The 14,644-nt window shown below is 43.0% G+C and overlaps 1 protein-coding gene across 3 annotated transcripts in view; it reads left to right on the top strand.

Moving 5' to 3' along the window:
* Positions 1–14,644, top strand: part of THADA (THADA armadillo repeat containing) — a 375,449-nt gene that overhangs the window by 243,313 nt on the left and 117,492 nt on the right. The window contains exon 30 of one of the 3 annotated variants that reach the window (XM_070069194.1): positions 9,285–9,488. The exons of the other annotated variants lie outside the window; for them this stretch is intronic. Within the exon in view, the coding sequence (XP_069925295.1) occupies positions 9,285–9,407 (123 nt within the window). The 3' untranslated portion in view covers positions 9,408–9,488. Of the gene's footprint in view, positions 1–9,284; positions 9,489–14,644 lie in introns of those variants that run through there. 3 annotated transcript variants of the gene reach the window in all.

A 14,644-nucleotide genomic window follows, 5' to 3' on the forward strand; every position in this document is an offset into this window, starting at 1 on the left:
CCCCAGTTGCCACTACCTTATAGCTTGCCTCTTTAATGATAGACTTCGCTATTTGTAATCAGCACCGATTACTATTGGGTTTCGGGGTTTTTTTGGTAAGGGGTAAAAAGTCAAAATAGGGTCCTAAGAGCATTTAATTAATTCAGGCGCACAGTACCAGTTGGAAATCTAAAACGTGTAGTTCACCTACAAAGCTTTTTAATAGATGAAGAATTCTATAATCAGAATATTTAAAACATGCCCCGGAAATAATACTGAAGTATTGAACATTGCTCTTTTGAACATAGGAAATATTTTTCTAATATTTATTATTTACTTGAAAGGCAGACTTACAGAGAGGGGAGGAGAAATACACACATGCACACAGGGAAAGATAGCTCTCCCATCCATTTGTTGGGCTGGGCCATGCCATTGAAGTCAGAAACCCAGAGCCTCTTCCAGGTCTCCCTCATGGGTGGCAGGGGCCAAGCACTTGAGCCATCTTCCACTGCTTTCCCAAGTGCATTAGCAGGAAGGGGAGCAGCCCAGTCTTGGAACTGGTGCCCATGGCATGGCAGGTGGAGGCTCAACCTGCTATGTCATAATGCTGGCCCCTATTTTTCTAATTTTTAATTGCAGTAAAATGCATATAGCACACAATGTACCATCTTAGCCATCTGTAAGTGCACAGTTCTATAGTGTTGATTACATTCATGTTGTTGTGCAGCCAGTACTGTTTCCCCAGCACTGTTTCCTCTTGCAATCTGAAACTCTATGGCCATTAACAATTCCTTGTTTCTCCCTCCCCGTAACCCTTAACAACTACCTTTCTGCTCTCTGGGTCTGTATTTGACTATTCTTAGTATTGCATGTAAGTGAGATCATACATGTTTATCTTTTTGTGATTGGCCTACTTCACCTTGCATAAGCGTCTAGCTGTTCATCTATTTTGTAGCATGTGGTAGCATTTCCTTTTTTTTTTTTTTAACTGCTGAATAAAACTTCTCTCTGTGGATGTACCACATTTCATCTGTCAATGAACATTAGGTTGCTTCTACCTTTTGGCTCTTGTAACTAATGCTGCTACAAACATAGCCACGTAAAGACCTCTTTGAACCCTGCTTTCATTTCTTTTGGATGAATCCTGTGGTAATTCTGTTTTTAATTGTTTGAAGAATTGCCATACTGTTTTCCATGGAAATGTAAGGAGTCTTAATTTCTTGTTTTATTCAAATGGCAGCTTCATTGGGAACCTTGGTGCTTTGCTCCTTAACCTCAGGTTTCTCTAACATTGCAAAGTATTGGACATCAACTTCTGCTTTCCTGTCTGTGCCCCTCTGCTCTGTTATAGACTCCTTCCCTTCCTCCCCCACTTTCCTGCCCCAATCCTATTGAAGGCATTCAGTCTCCTACCATATTTTTCACTGAAATTGTTTGAAGATCTGGGAAATTGTTTTGGGATTGGACGCCTGGGTGGCCATAAAGAATAAGTACTAGTTATACATATACAATTCCAAATCTACCCTCGTCATCTTTATCTGTAACCCCACATTCTGGAGCCAGCATTGTGATATAGGTGCTAAAGCCTCTGTCTTCAATGCCAGTACCCCATATGGGCACCAGTTTGTGTCCTGGCTGCTCCACTTCCTGTCCTGCTTCCTGCTAATGGACCTGGGAAAGCAGTGGAAGATGGCCAGAGTCCTTGGACCCCTGCACCCACATGGGAGACCTAGAAGAAGCTCCTGGCTCCTGGCTTCAGCCTGGCCCAGCCCTGGTTGTTGCAGTCATCTGGGGAGTGAACTGGTGGATGGAAGATTCTCTTTGTCTCTTTCTCTGTAACTCTGACTTTAAAATAAATAAATAAATATTTTAAAAACTTTCAAAAATTAAAAAGATAAAACTCAACATTCTTCAATGAGCCTTTGACTCTTTGCCATGCCTTACAAAGATCTATCATTAATTGAATCCCTATTCATCTGTGTATGGTTTTCTTAGTAATCTTCATTTGTTTGTATTTTACTTTTTAAGTTAAGTCAATTTCATTCATTCAAGTGGAATTTATAAGCCTTTTTAACTTGCTAAATCTGTGCCAAGTTAAAAGAACTGAAAGAGAAGCTGAAAGACAGATGCATCCCACATAGGCACCAATTCAGGACCTGGCTACTCCCCTTATCCAGCTCCCTGCTCTTGTGCCTTGGAAAGCAGAAGATGGCCCAAGTACTTGGGCCCGTGCACCCGTGTGGGAGACCCAGATGGTCTTCAGCCTGGCCATTGTGGCCATTTGGTGAGTGAACCAGTAGATGCAGGAATTCTCTGTCTTTCCCTCTCTCTCTAACTCTGCCTTTCAAATAATAAATAAATAAATCTTAAAAAAAAAAAAAAAGGGGAAAGAACTGAGAGAAAACAACTACAATGTAAGTATTGTCTCTTCTGTACATAAGCGTGTGGCCTCGTGGAATGCACGGTGAGGGGGAGTTGGCAAGGCTCTGTCTCTGGCTGTGCTGAATACGATTCACAGGTAGTGTTCACTGCATACAGTGCTTGCCGAAGTCCCTGGCTGTAGACCCTCCTCCCACATAGGATATGACTATTGCCTTGTGTGCCCTCCCCTCAAATAGACCATAAACTCCTGGAAGTAGAGATGATCTTCTTGTTTCACTCTTAAATCAGGCGGCACTGTTTTCCCCTAGGAGCACAGTAAATTCTTCATTTCCCGCTCTGGTCTAGCCGCAAACCTGACCCTCTGCTAATCTTCCTGTTGTCAGTAAATGGCACCACCATTTACCCAGTTTCACGAAAGAAAATCTGGGAAACAAGTTTTGAGAGTTACATCTATCCAAAGCCAGGAACCAGGAGATTGTTCTGGGTCTCCCATGTGGGTACAGGGGCCCAAGGAAGTGGGCCATCTTCCACTGCTTTCCCAGGCCATAGCAGAGAGCTAGATCGGAAGTAGAGCAGCCAGGACATGAACTGGCGCCCATATAGGATGCCGGCACTGCAGGCAATGGCCTAACCCACTACGCCACAGCACTGCCCCAAGAGCTACATCTTCTTTAGCCTGGCTTCTAATCTAGTAGCATCTACCTCTCTACTCTCAATATCTACGCTGCTCTCCTTGTGCACAGTATCCTTATCTTTTGCAAGGGTGATAACATTTATCTCATATCTGGCCTCCCTCCTTACACTCTCTCCCCCTTTAGTCTATTCTTTGTAGAGGGCAGACGGCCCTTTCTGAAATTCAGATGGCTTTAACTGAGTACCTTGCTTAATGCCTGCCTTACTGTCATATTTAAAATAGAAATTTCTTAGCATAGTTTGTCAGGACCAAAATGACCTGACCCAGCTTGCCTCTCCAGCCTCATCTCACACTGGCTTTCTCCTTTCATTCATCCTTACCCCCATGTATTTTCTACTAAATGCCAGGCCTTGTCCTGGCCTAGGGCCTTGAAATGTGCTCTTCTTTCTGTTTAGAAGTCATAGAACCAGGAGGAAGCACCTGGCTCCTGGCTTCGGATCAGTGTGGTGCGCTGGTCGCAGCGCACCAGCCGTAGCGGCCATTGGAGGGTGAACCAATGGAAAAGGAAGACCTTTCTCTCTGTCTCTCTCTCTGTCCACTCTGCTTGTCAAAAAAAAAAAAAAAAAAAAAAAAAAAAAAAGTCATAGAAGTAGTTATCAGCTAATATTTGCTAAGTGAACAGATGGATTAGGAGCTTCATAAACACATAGACCACCCCAGGTGCCAGCTCCCTAAAGCAGATGTAATACATGGTATCAACAAATTGACTAGAATGCCCAATGCAGTGGTGTCCAATCTGGGGCCCTGTTTCCCCACAGGGAACATTTCGTGGTGTCTGGAGATGTTATTGGTTGGCAGTGTGTTATCAGCATGTAATGGGTAAAGGCCAAGGGCCGGCAAACATCCAATAGTGCATACAGCACTATTATTTTTATTTTTTTTTTCAAAGCAGCCCCCGTAACTAAGGATTTTCTGGCCCTAAATGTCAGTAGTCCAAGGTTAAAGTTAGTTCTGCCAGGCTTTTAGTCTATCACGTGACATAAAGAGCTTCTCTGAAGTCCAGGAAAGTGAATCCTCGTGACTGAAGACCCCTCTCCCACCTTGGGACTGCGTGTATTTCCACAGGGGCAAATGCCCCTCGAGCACACAATCAGGAATCAAGATGCCCCTCTTGGTGGGTGTCTTACTCACTTCCTCATGACACTGAGCTGAACTCAGTCTTTCCATTTGTTTTTGTGATGGTCCCCAAAGTAGAAGGCATCCATCTGGATGAGGTAAGAAGTCTGACTCTTTCTCTTCTGCCACTTTTTTTTTTTTTTTTTTTTTTTGACAAGCAGAGTGGACAGAGAGAGAGACAGAGATAAAGGTCTTCCTTTTCCATTGGTTCACCCTCCAATGGCCACTGCGGCCGGCATGCTGCAGCCGGCACACTGCGCTGATCCGAAGCCAGGAGCCAGGTGCTTCTCCTGGTCTCCCATGCGGGTGCAGGGCCCAAGCACTTGGGCCATCCTCCACTGCACTCCCGGGCCACAGCAGAGAGCTGGACTGGAAGAGGAGCAACTGGGACAGAAACCGGTGCCCCGACCGGGACTAGAACCTGGTGTGCCAGTGCCACAGGCGGAGGATTAGCCTATTGAGCCGCGGTGCCAGCCCTCTCTTCTGCCACTTTAAAAGTTTCTGAGCGAACAGTTTTTTTCATGATAGCTAAGATCCTGTTGTTATGGAGACATGATTTTTTTATACTTAGAGTTTACCATTCACTTCAAGAAGATTGGGACTAACTACTATATTACCTTTAAAAACTGTTAGGAGTCTATCAGATTTCATATACATTCACACACATTCATACACCTTTTTTTTTTTTTTTTTCAAAGATTTATTTATTTATTTGAAAGTCAGAGTTACACAGAGAGAGAAGGAGAGGCAGAGTAAGAGAGAGGTCTTCCATCCACTGGTTCATTCCCCAACTGGCCACAACAGCCGGAGCTGCGCCGATCTGAAGCCAGGAGCCAGGAGCCTCTTCCTGGTCTCCCATGCAGGTGCAGGGGCCCAAGAAGTTGGGCCATCTTCTACTGCTTTCCCAGGCCATAGCAGAGAGCTGGATGGGAAGTGGAGCAGCTGGGTCTCAAACTGGCATCTATATGGAATGCTGGCATTGCAGGCAGCGGCTTTACTTTCTATGCCACAGCTCTGGTCCCCATACACCCGTCAATATGACTATGATGTAAGGTCCTAAGGATTCACTATATAAGTGTCCAGGTATCTATTCTGTGAGACTAAAATACCCAGCAAGGGTATTTTACTTTACTTAATTTGAATAAAATAAAAGCAAACTGGCCAGATTCACTCACGTAGTCTGTTTTCCCTTCAAGGCAGTCCAGAGAAGCTAGAAACTACCTCTGGATATGAGAGGTGATGGGGCATGCTCTGTTGCAAAGAATGTCAAGGATAAAACTCTTGTGGGTCATAACTAATAGAACTAATATGTTCAAGGCTCACCAAATTACTCTTCTGAGACACTGAATAACTTAATAACTCTTAAATATAAATCACATACGCAGAAAATTTAGCTTATGACCGAAAGGGCAAACTTGATAACAACTGCTATACTTCCTAAAGCACCTGAGGGATAATCATCATTTATCCTTGTCACTGTTACGGGCTAGAGTAAGATGATTAGTTAGAAAGCACAACTTCTGGGAAAATCATCAGAGACCACTAAGGAAAGGACTGCTAAAGAGCAGTCCTGCAAAAAGCAGGGGTCCAGTGGCCGAGTGGACACACCTGCCTGAGAACAGTGTAAGCAGACAGCTCAGAGGGGTCAGAGAGCTAATGGTGCAGAACCAGGGGACACAGGCGGCTGCAGAGAGGTGCAGTGAGTCTCCTTCCACATTGACTCAAGAGATGCCATAAATTACCCAGCAGAATTAAAACCACACACAAGGCATGCCGTCCCATTAATAAGGGTGACTAGTTTTTAAACAGTAATTACAGAGACGTTTTCACATGAATTATCTCTTGGACTTCACAGTAACCTCATGATGTAAGTTGTATTGCTGGCTCCATTTTATAAACGAGAAAATTAAGGCTCAGAGAGATTAAATGAGTTGCTAAGGTCACCAGGTAAGTCTTGACGACCAAGCCCGTGATCTACCGCTAGGCTGGGGCTTCTCAAGCTTGGTCCTGCCGACGTTTTGAGTGTGCGGATTCTTTGTGTGTGGGATTTAGCTATGCCTGGCAGGATATTTAGCAGCATCACTGACCTCCACCTGCTAGAGACCACTGTAGCTACCCTTTCAGTTGTGATTCTGTGAGACCGATGTTTGGCCTAGAGGATTAAGACACTGGTTAGGGTGCCTGTGTCCCATATCAAGAGTACCTGGGTTCGATTTCTGGTTCTGGCTCCAGATCTCAGCTTTCTGTTGATACAGACCCTGAACGGCAGTGGTGATGGCTCAGTGGTTGGGTTCCCACCACCCACATGGGAAACTTGGACTAATGTCCAGCCTCTGGCTTCAACCTGGCCAAGCCTCCACTATGGCAAGTATTTAGGGGAATGATCCTGTGATGGGAATTCTGTGTGTGTGTGTGTGTGTGTGTGACATATAAATAAATAAAATTTTATGCAAATGTTCTAATTGCCAGACATCTCCCCACGTTAAAATCATGCCAGGTTGAGAACAATTAATCTCAAAATTAAGTTTATCAGGTCAGGTGCTTGGTGCAGCAGTTAAAGTACCACTTGGGGCACCCACATCTCATATCAGAGTGCTTTGTTCAAGTCCCAGCTCCTCCACTTCCATATTCCTGCTAATGTGCATCCTGGGAAGCAGCAGATGATGGCTCAAGTACCTGGGTCCCTGTTACCTACATTGGAGACCCAGAGTGAAATCCAGTCTCCTGGCTTCAGCCTGACCTAGGTGTGTCTTTCCCTCCCCACCTCTCCCTCCCTCTCTCTCCCTCCCTCCACTTTTTAATTGAAATTAAAAGAAACAAAGACTAAAGCTTATCAGTATAGTTTAGTAGGTACCAAGAAGAATGTCTTAGGGCTGGTGTTGTGATATAGCAGGTAAATTTGACACCTGCAATGCTGAGATCCCATATGGGTGCCAGTTCAGGTCTTAGTTGCCCCAATTCCCATCTAACTCCCTGCTAATGGCCTAGGGAAGGCAGCAGAAGATGGCCCAAGTGTTTGAGATCATTCCACCCATGTGGGAGACCCAGATGAAACTCCTGGCTCTTGGCTTCAGCCTGGCTCAGCCGTGGCCATTGCAGACATCTGGGGAGTGAACCGGTAGATGGGAGATTCATTCTGTGTGTGTGTGTGTGTCTGTCTGTCTGTCTGTCTCACCCCATCCCAGACTCTTGACTTTCAAATAAATAAATAAAAATCTTAAAAAAAAAAAAGATACATTTACTTCAGTGCCTGGAAAAAAAGAATGTCTTGTTCGCTCATTGAAGTCAGTCCTAATAATTGGCTGGGAGGGCTTGTTGATAGGGAGAAGAATCCATAGAAACTTCTCTTTGAACTTTCCGAAGCCTGGTCCTCACGGCCTTCTAGCAATATAGTGAAAGGGAAAAAGGCAAATAGTTTATGGCTAGATGGGTGGCATGGTTAACTCAGAAAGTCATTGTTTCACTCTGCTAGTCATTCAGCAAATAAACTTAGTTCTGAGAGAATAGCTTCCTAGAGGTATCAGTGTTTGAGCTGAAACAGGTTCCGAGGGACGGGTTTCCTCAAGATGAGCTCAGAGGATGATGAATTCATATAAATAACATGCCATGTCACTAGGCCAGAAGTAGCACACCGATGACCCATGACACACACACATTGCAGTCTGGAGGAATTGCATTCATTGGTCATCTTACTTTGCATAACAACCCATTTACAAGCAGTCTTGCTGTTTACTTTCACTATTGAGTTAACTATTGCCTTGCAAGTACTGTTTATCTCAGCCCACAGGATAATTGCCTTAAATTTAAAATCAAATCAACAAACTTTTGCACTCCAGCAAGGCTCTGTAGGAGATAAAACGACATGGTTTACATAAAAAGATAAATAGCAATCAGGGCAACATATCTTAGGTGCCAAATGAATGGTTCAGATAATAAATACCATGGATGAGAGGGTGGAGAAATCACTGTGACCTGGAATTGTCAAGGAGAACTTCATAGAGAGACCGCGTGAGCTGAGCCTTAATGGATGTGTAGAAATAATGTGAAATCTGTGGAGTAGACTGAGACTTGTATTTTTGATTAAATCATGCAGCATGCCATGCACAAAAGAACCTTTTAAATGGTTGTTTTAATACCACCTAGATCTCATTATCCTGGAAAATATCTAATAACACATATAAAATCCAGTTGGAAGTTCATTCATGGTGGCTGTCCAGAGTTCACGGTATTAATCTGAGGGATCAAAGGAGGCTCATAAGGATGCATTCCACTGGCCCTTTGGATTAGATCTCTTAGAATCACCATTCTCTGGACAAAGCTTCCCCCTTAGTAAACTGGACTCAGGATTTGGAGAGACCCTCCTGCTTCCTGTCTGTGTGACTTTGGGTATTATACCTACTTAGTAGGACTGGAGAAGGCACAGTTATCGGTGAAAGGGCTACCCAGGCTTTTTGCTTAAGACACTGCCTGATTTACTCCATAAACCCCAGCCATCCAGTAGACTTTTATAATTCCACATAAAATGGATGCAGCAGATGTTCCTCTGCCTCTGCTGGAGGTGTATGAGTGGCAAATGAACAAACAAACTGGGGGAGCGGTGGGGTAGCCGCCTAAGTCTCCATTCCGAGGGGCTTAGAGGAGTCATTTTTTTTCCTTCCTCCATGTGAAAATATAAACAGTCGCTTTATAAACAGTTGTCACTTTCTGACTTTTAAAGAGTCACAGTCTTTTCCTTTTGTTTACTTTGATGACCTTTGAAATAAGCTGCAACTGAAAGAGTAAAAAAAAAATTCCATCATCATTTTTCAAAAAGAGGAGTCTGTGTATTACCACAGTGCCCTGGGAGCCAGCAGACAGCAGCGGCTGGGGCTGCTGGGGCCACGGGGGCAGCTCCTTAAGTCCAGTTGCCCCAAACCCCAGCCTGCACACCAGATGCTGAACGCCAAACAGTGTGCTGTGAGCCAGACTCTTTACAGGGCACATTTTACAGCTGCTCTAAAATCTGGAAAACGCAAATGAATATAATAGCTTTACATTTCCTTTGGCCTTGTTTGCTAAAGAAACAACATTAGAGATATTTATTGCTGCACGTTCCCATCTCCCCTCTGCACAGCCTTCTCCCCTCCATGGAGCTCTGCACAGACCTGCTGTTCTGGCTACACTGACCACAGAACCAAAAAGTCAAAGGAGGAGACCAGGCGGGCCCTGGGAATGTTGGACAATCTTTCCTGTATGACTCCTTGAGAAGGTCCTTTTCTTTCATTTTTATCTTTTGGTGCAAAGTACCACACAACTCCCTGTCCTAAAAATAAGTGTGTGAATTTTCATATTGCATATGGAGTTAGGGAATCCATGACAAAAAGAATGTATTTTAGCTTTTGTTGTTGCTGGTTCCAAACTAACGCAGTCTTCCTTTGCGGTGTTAGGATGGTTCTGTATCTTGATGTGTCATGGTTACATAAATCCATACATGAACTAAAATTGCCCTTCCCCCACAAAGGAAGGTGTGTAAAAAATGGCGAAAACGGAATACGGTATGTGATCTAATTAACAGTAGTGTGGCTATGTCTACTTTCTGATTTTAATATAGGATTATAGTTACATTAGGAATCACCATTGGGGGAAGTTGAATGAAAGGTATACTGACTACCATTTTTGCAATTTATGAATCTGTAATTATTTCAAAATAAAAGGTTAAATAAAACAACACATTCTTCCTGCAAAACTTTCTATAGTGCAAAAGTAATGCAGTGTTGAATGAAAAATCCCACCTGTTAACTTGGCAACGATAAAAATGGTATACTGTTTTTGCAGCTTCCTGTGTACTTAACAATATATAAATCTACAACATTTCTTGTCAGTGGATGTACAGTTTGACCATATATGACAGAATACTTGTGGGAATATCCTGTTTTGTTTTGTTTTGTTTTTTTTAAACTGGTCCACTGGTGCTGAATATCATTCGTGAGCATTTATGTCCCTGCCCACACTTGTCTGCAAAGTAAACTCTTAAAAGTGGGTATTGCAAGACCGAAGTCTTTATCAGTAGTCTCTGCCAGGCTTACAGGTTGCTGCCTTGCCCATCTCCAGTTGGCAGGGTAAAAATGGCATTGTATGTGCAACATGGCTCTACTGGCTACCTTCTTAAAAAGTGACAATTTGTATTCCACCAATGAGGATTGAAAGTGTCTGTTTTCTTACCCAGTTTTTAATTGGATCTAACTTAAAAAAAAAATCTGTGCTAAAGCCATGGGTTAACAAAATAAAACATTATTTTACTACACTTCTTTAAACATTAATAAAATTAAACATTTTCTCATATGTTTACTGGCTATTTGTATTTCATCTGTGAATTTTTTGTTTATATTCTTTGCTAAATATTTGGAGTTCTCAAAAGTATGTGCCAATGCATGAGATATTTTAAATTTGGGGGAGAAGCATAGTGACATTTGCCATCTGTCAGATGTTATGTGAGCTACTGGCTTGAAGTAACTTACAGTCATCAGCATTAGCTCAATACATTCATTTTGATGATGCTGTCTCTTTGAAAATTTGGTTTGATAGTTATTGTGTTGAGGGAGAGAGGGAGAGAGCACGAGCGAGAGAGAGCGAGAGCACAAATACCATGAGGAAATTATTGTGAGCCAGGACTGAGAGTGGTAGAACCCAATGATTATCAAGATTTGGGAAGTTACTAAGTAACCAACAGGTGCTTACAGCCTGTTAGTAAATAATTGTGGCTATTTGAGAATGAAATAATACACATATGTTCTTTTGATTTGTGTGTATGATTTTTCAAACAGCCATTAAGTTGTTAGGGAATAGATACTTAACTGGGTTGTTTGGACCTTGATACTTTATAAATGGAACTCTTACATGTTTCTTTGACCTGGAGCACACCATGGAAAAATTATTGAGGCACTAAAAGTGCTGTGAATTGTGAAAGTTTGGGAATCTCAACATTTTATTCAGTTACTTTTACTTTTGTTATTGATTTGCAAGCCCTTTGTTTCTTAGGGGAATTAATAATATATTACCCCTGGTTTGCCTTTGCTTTTGAATATTTGTAGTAGTTTTATACTTTTTTTTTAATTTGAAAGACAAAGAAAGAGACAGATCTCCTGTCCACTGATTCGCTCCCCAAATGCCTTTAACAGCCAGGATTGATCCATGCTGAACCAGGAGTTGGGAACTCCATGTGTGTGGCAGACACCCAGCTACTGGAACCATCACGTACTGCCTCCCAGGATGCACATTAGCAGGAAGCTGGAATGGGGAACATAGCCAGGACTTGAACCCAGGCACTTCCATGTGGAATGCAGACTTCCCAAGTGGCATTCTTAACTGCTGTGCCAAATACCCACCCCCAAAATTGTTTTTGCTATACAAAAGTTTTTGATTTGGTGGTGAGCATTTGCCTGCATCCCAACTCAGAATGTCTAGATTCTAGTCCTGGCTGCATTTTCTATTCCATTTTTCTGCTAGTGCATACTCTGGGGGGAAGCAGGCGATGGCTATAGTGGTTGTGTCCCTGCTACTCATGTGGGATTGAGTTCTGGGCTCCTGAATTTGGCCCAGCTCCAGCTATTGTAGGCATTTGGAGAGGTGAATCAACAGATGGAAGATGTCTCTATCTCTGTCTCTGCCTTTCAAATACATAAATTTTTTTTAATGTTTTAAGTTAAAAAAAAATGTTTTCAGTTTCAATGTTCTTGTATTTAGACATGCTGTTTCTATTCATGGCTTCATGTCCTTTCTTTAAAAATATATTGTTACTTGAAGATTGTAAAGCATTTCCCTGTTTCCTTCTGGCATTTTTACAGTTTCTTTTCTTTTACATTTGATTCTTTTCTTCTGGAATTTATCTCAGTGCAAGGCTTTAGGGAGGGATCCAACTATATTATTTTCCAAAGGACTGGTGTTTGTGTCTTTACTACTTATTGAATAACTTTTTTAAAAAAAGATTTATTTATCTCGGTCAGAGTTACACAGAGAGTGAAGGAGAGGCAAAGAGAGAGAGACAGAGAGAGGTCTTCCATCTGCTGGTTCACTTCCCAGTTGGCTGCAGTGGCTGGAGCTGCACCAATCCAAAGCCAGGAGCCAGGAGCTTCTTCCAGGTCTCCTACGTGGATGCAGGGACCCTAGAACTTCAGCCATCTTCCACTGCTTTCCCAGGCCATAGCAGAGAGCTGGATCAGAAGTGGAGCAGCCAGGACTCGAACCAGAGCCCATATGGGATGCCGGCACGGCAGGCGGCAGCTTTACGCACTATGCCGCAGTGTTGGCCCCAATGAATAACTCTTATCAGTCTCTCTACTACTGTTTATTTGAATGTCATTTTTAACATCCACTTAATTTCCATATGCAAAATTTCCAGCCGGTTTATTTCTGGAGCCTCTATTCTCTATGTCTCTTATAACACGCAAGTTTTCTTTCTTGAATATCATTTATGTGTGTGTGTGTGTGTGTATTTATTTTTATTTGACAGACAAAAACAGAAGTGGACAGAGAGATTGTCTACTGGTTCACTCTCTAAATGCCTGAGATGTGGCCAGGCTGAAGCCAGGATCTCAGAGTCCAATTCAAGTCTCCTATGTGGATGGCAAGAACCCAATTACTTGAGCCATTACAAGTTGCCTTCCCCGAGTGCATACTGGCAAGAAGCTACAGTTGAAAGCAGAGCCAGGAACCGAACCCAGGCACTCTGACACACAATATAGACATCTCAAGTGGCAGCTGAACTGCCATGCCAAATGCCCACTGCAGTTTGTGTGTCTTATTTCTTATACTACATCACAAGCTCTCCCTAGTTTGATTTCAGTTTTGCATCCTATAGACTTAACTCATCCCTTCTTCCTTCCTTCTCTCTCTAAATCTTTACAACTTTTATTATAGAAAAATTTTAAATATACACAAGCTGTAATGAATCCCTGTAATGAATCACTCAGCTTTAACAACTACTGATTCATGACTAATTTTGTTTCATTTATGCCACTACTTCCCCCCTCCTTTGTTTCTTTAAAATTCACTGTCTTGACTGGAGAAGTGATATGTGTTATTTTTCAGTAATAAGTTGTGTTACATCAAAGAGTTTTTTATTGATTCAGTACTGCCTTTAAGAAAATAGTTGGGGCCTGCATTGTGGAACAACAAGTTGAGCCACCGAGTATGACACCAGCATCCCGTCTGAACACCAGCTCTTCTTCCGGTCCAGCTCCCTGTTAATGACTGTGGGAAAGCAGCAGAAGATGGCCTGAGTACCCATGTAGGAGACCGAGGAGGAAATCCTGGCTCCTGGTTTTGGCCCGGCCCAGCCCCAGCTTTTGCAGCCATTTAGGGAGTGACCATCAGCTGTAAGATCTATCTCTGTCTCTCAAATAAGTAAATTAAAAAATAAAATAAAACCAAAAATGTAGAGCACCAGCCCAGAGATGATCCAAGAAAAATGTATACCCACTCCCTTGTTGATACTATTTCCTTCCAACCCCTTTGGGGAGAATTAAGAAGAGTGGCTTCTAAATTTAGAAGTGCCCCCACCAAAGGAGACTGATAGAATTCCAAATCAGATAAATGCACACTGTATTGAGCCCCTCTCCCTGCCAGACAGGGCTATGAAGAAGTAGAGGTCAGAGTCTTTTCCTTCCATAACAACCCTGATTGTGGGATTTAAAAAGTTAAAAAAAAAAAAAATTCCCATGAGCTGCTGGGCCACGGAAGAGGAAAAGAGTGTGTCTCAGGCCACGTGTATGGTAGTTGATGGAAGGTGTTAGGCTGGACCTGACAGTGCAAATGGAATTTCAGTAGGTCTAAGTGGAGAGGGTGGGGAAGAAATGGAAGGAGCATTCTGGACAGAAAAGGTGTCTGCAAACTGTCAATAATGGGAGATCATCCCCTGAGGCCACGGAATTGGTCCATGAAGTGGAGGAAGTAGGAAGTAAAACTGGAAAGTGAGGTTGAGCCTCAGTGCCAGCAGATTCTTTAGGAAGCCGAAAGTCACTGAAGGTCTGTGAACTTGGGAGCTTGACTTTAGGAAAATTTCTCTGACAGCTGAGTGTAAAATGAGAGTTGGAGGCAAGGAGCAGTCAGTTAAGTTGTTTTCATCATCTGGGTGCAAGGTCTTTTGGCTCCTGAACTGGAACAGTGGAAGTGTTAATAGAAAGGAGGGGATGGATTTGAGACACAAAGTAAATTTCCAGTCGCCCACAGACTCGGTGTTTTTGTACATTTTAGTCCTTAGAGATATTCATGGCCTGCTTCCTGTGATTCTCTTCCTCAGGCTGGAGTCAGCTCGGAAGTAATTACAGTTTGTAGTTAGCATCCTTTTCCTGGCAGCGGTGACACAACACAGTAAGGTGTCACCTTTTGGGAACTTGCCAAGACCTTCCTAAGGGTGTGCTCTCATCTGATAAACAGGCCTGCCCCCCAGCTAGGGTCAGGTTGGTGGGTCAATGTGGATGCCTCCTGCCTCCTTAG

The sequence above is a fragment of the Oryctolagus cuniculus genome, chromosome 2 (genome assembly GCF_964237555.1).
Source record: "Oryctolagus cuniculus chromosome 2, mOryCun1.1, whole genome shotgun sequence".
Lineage (NCBI taxonomy): Eukaryota > Metazoa > Chordata > Mammalia > Lagomorpha > Leporidae > Oryctolagus > Oryctolagus cuniculus.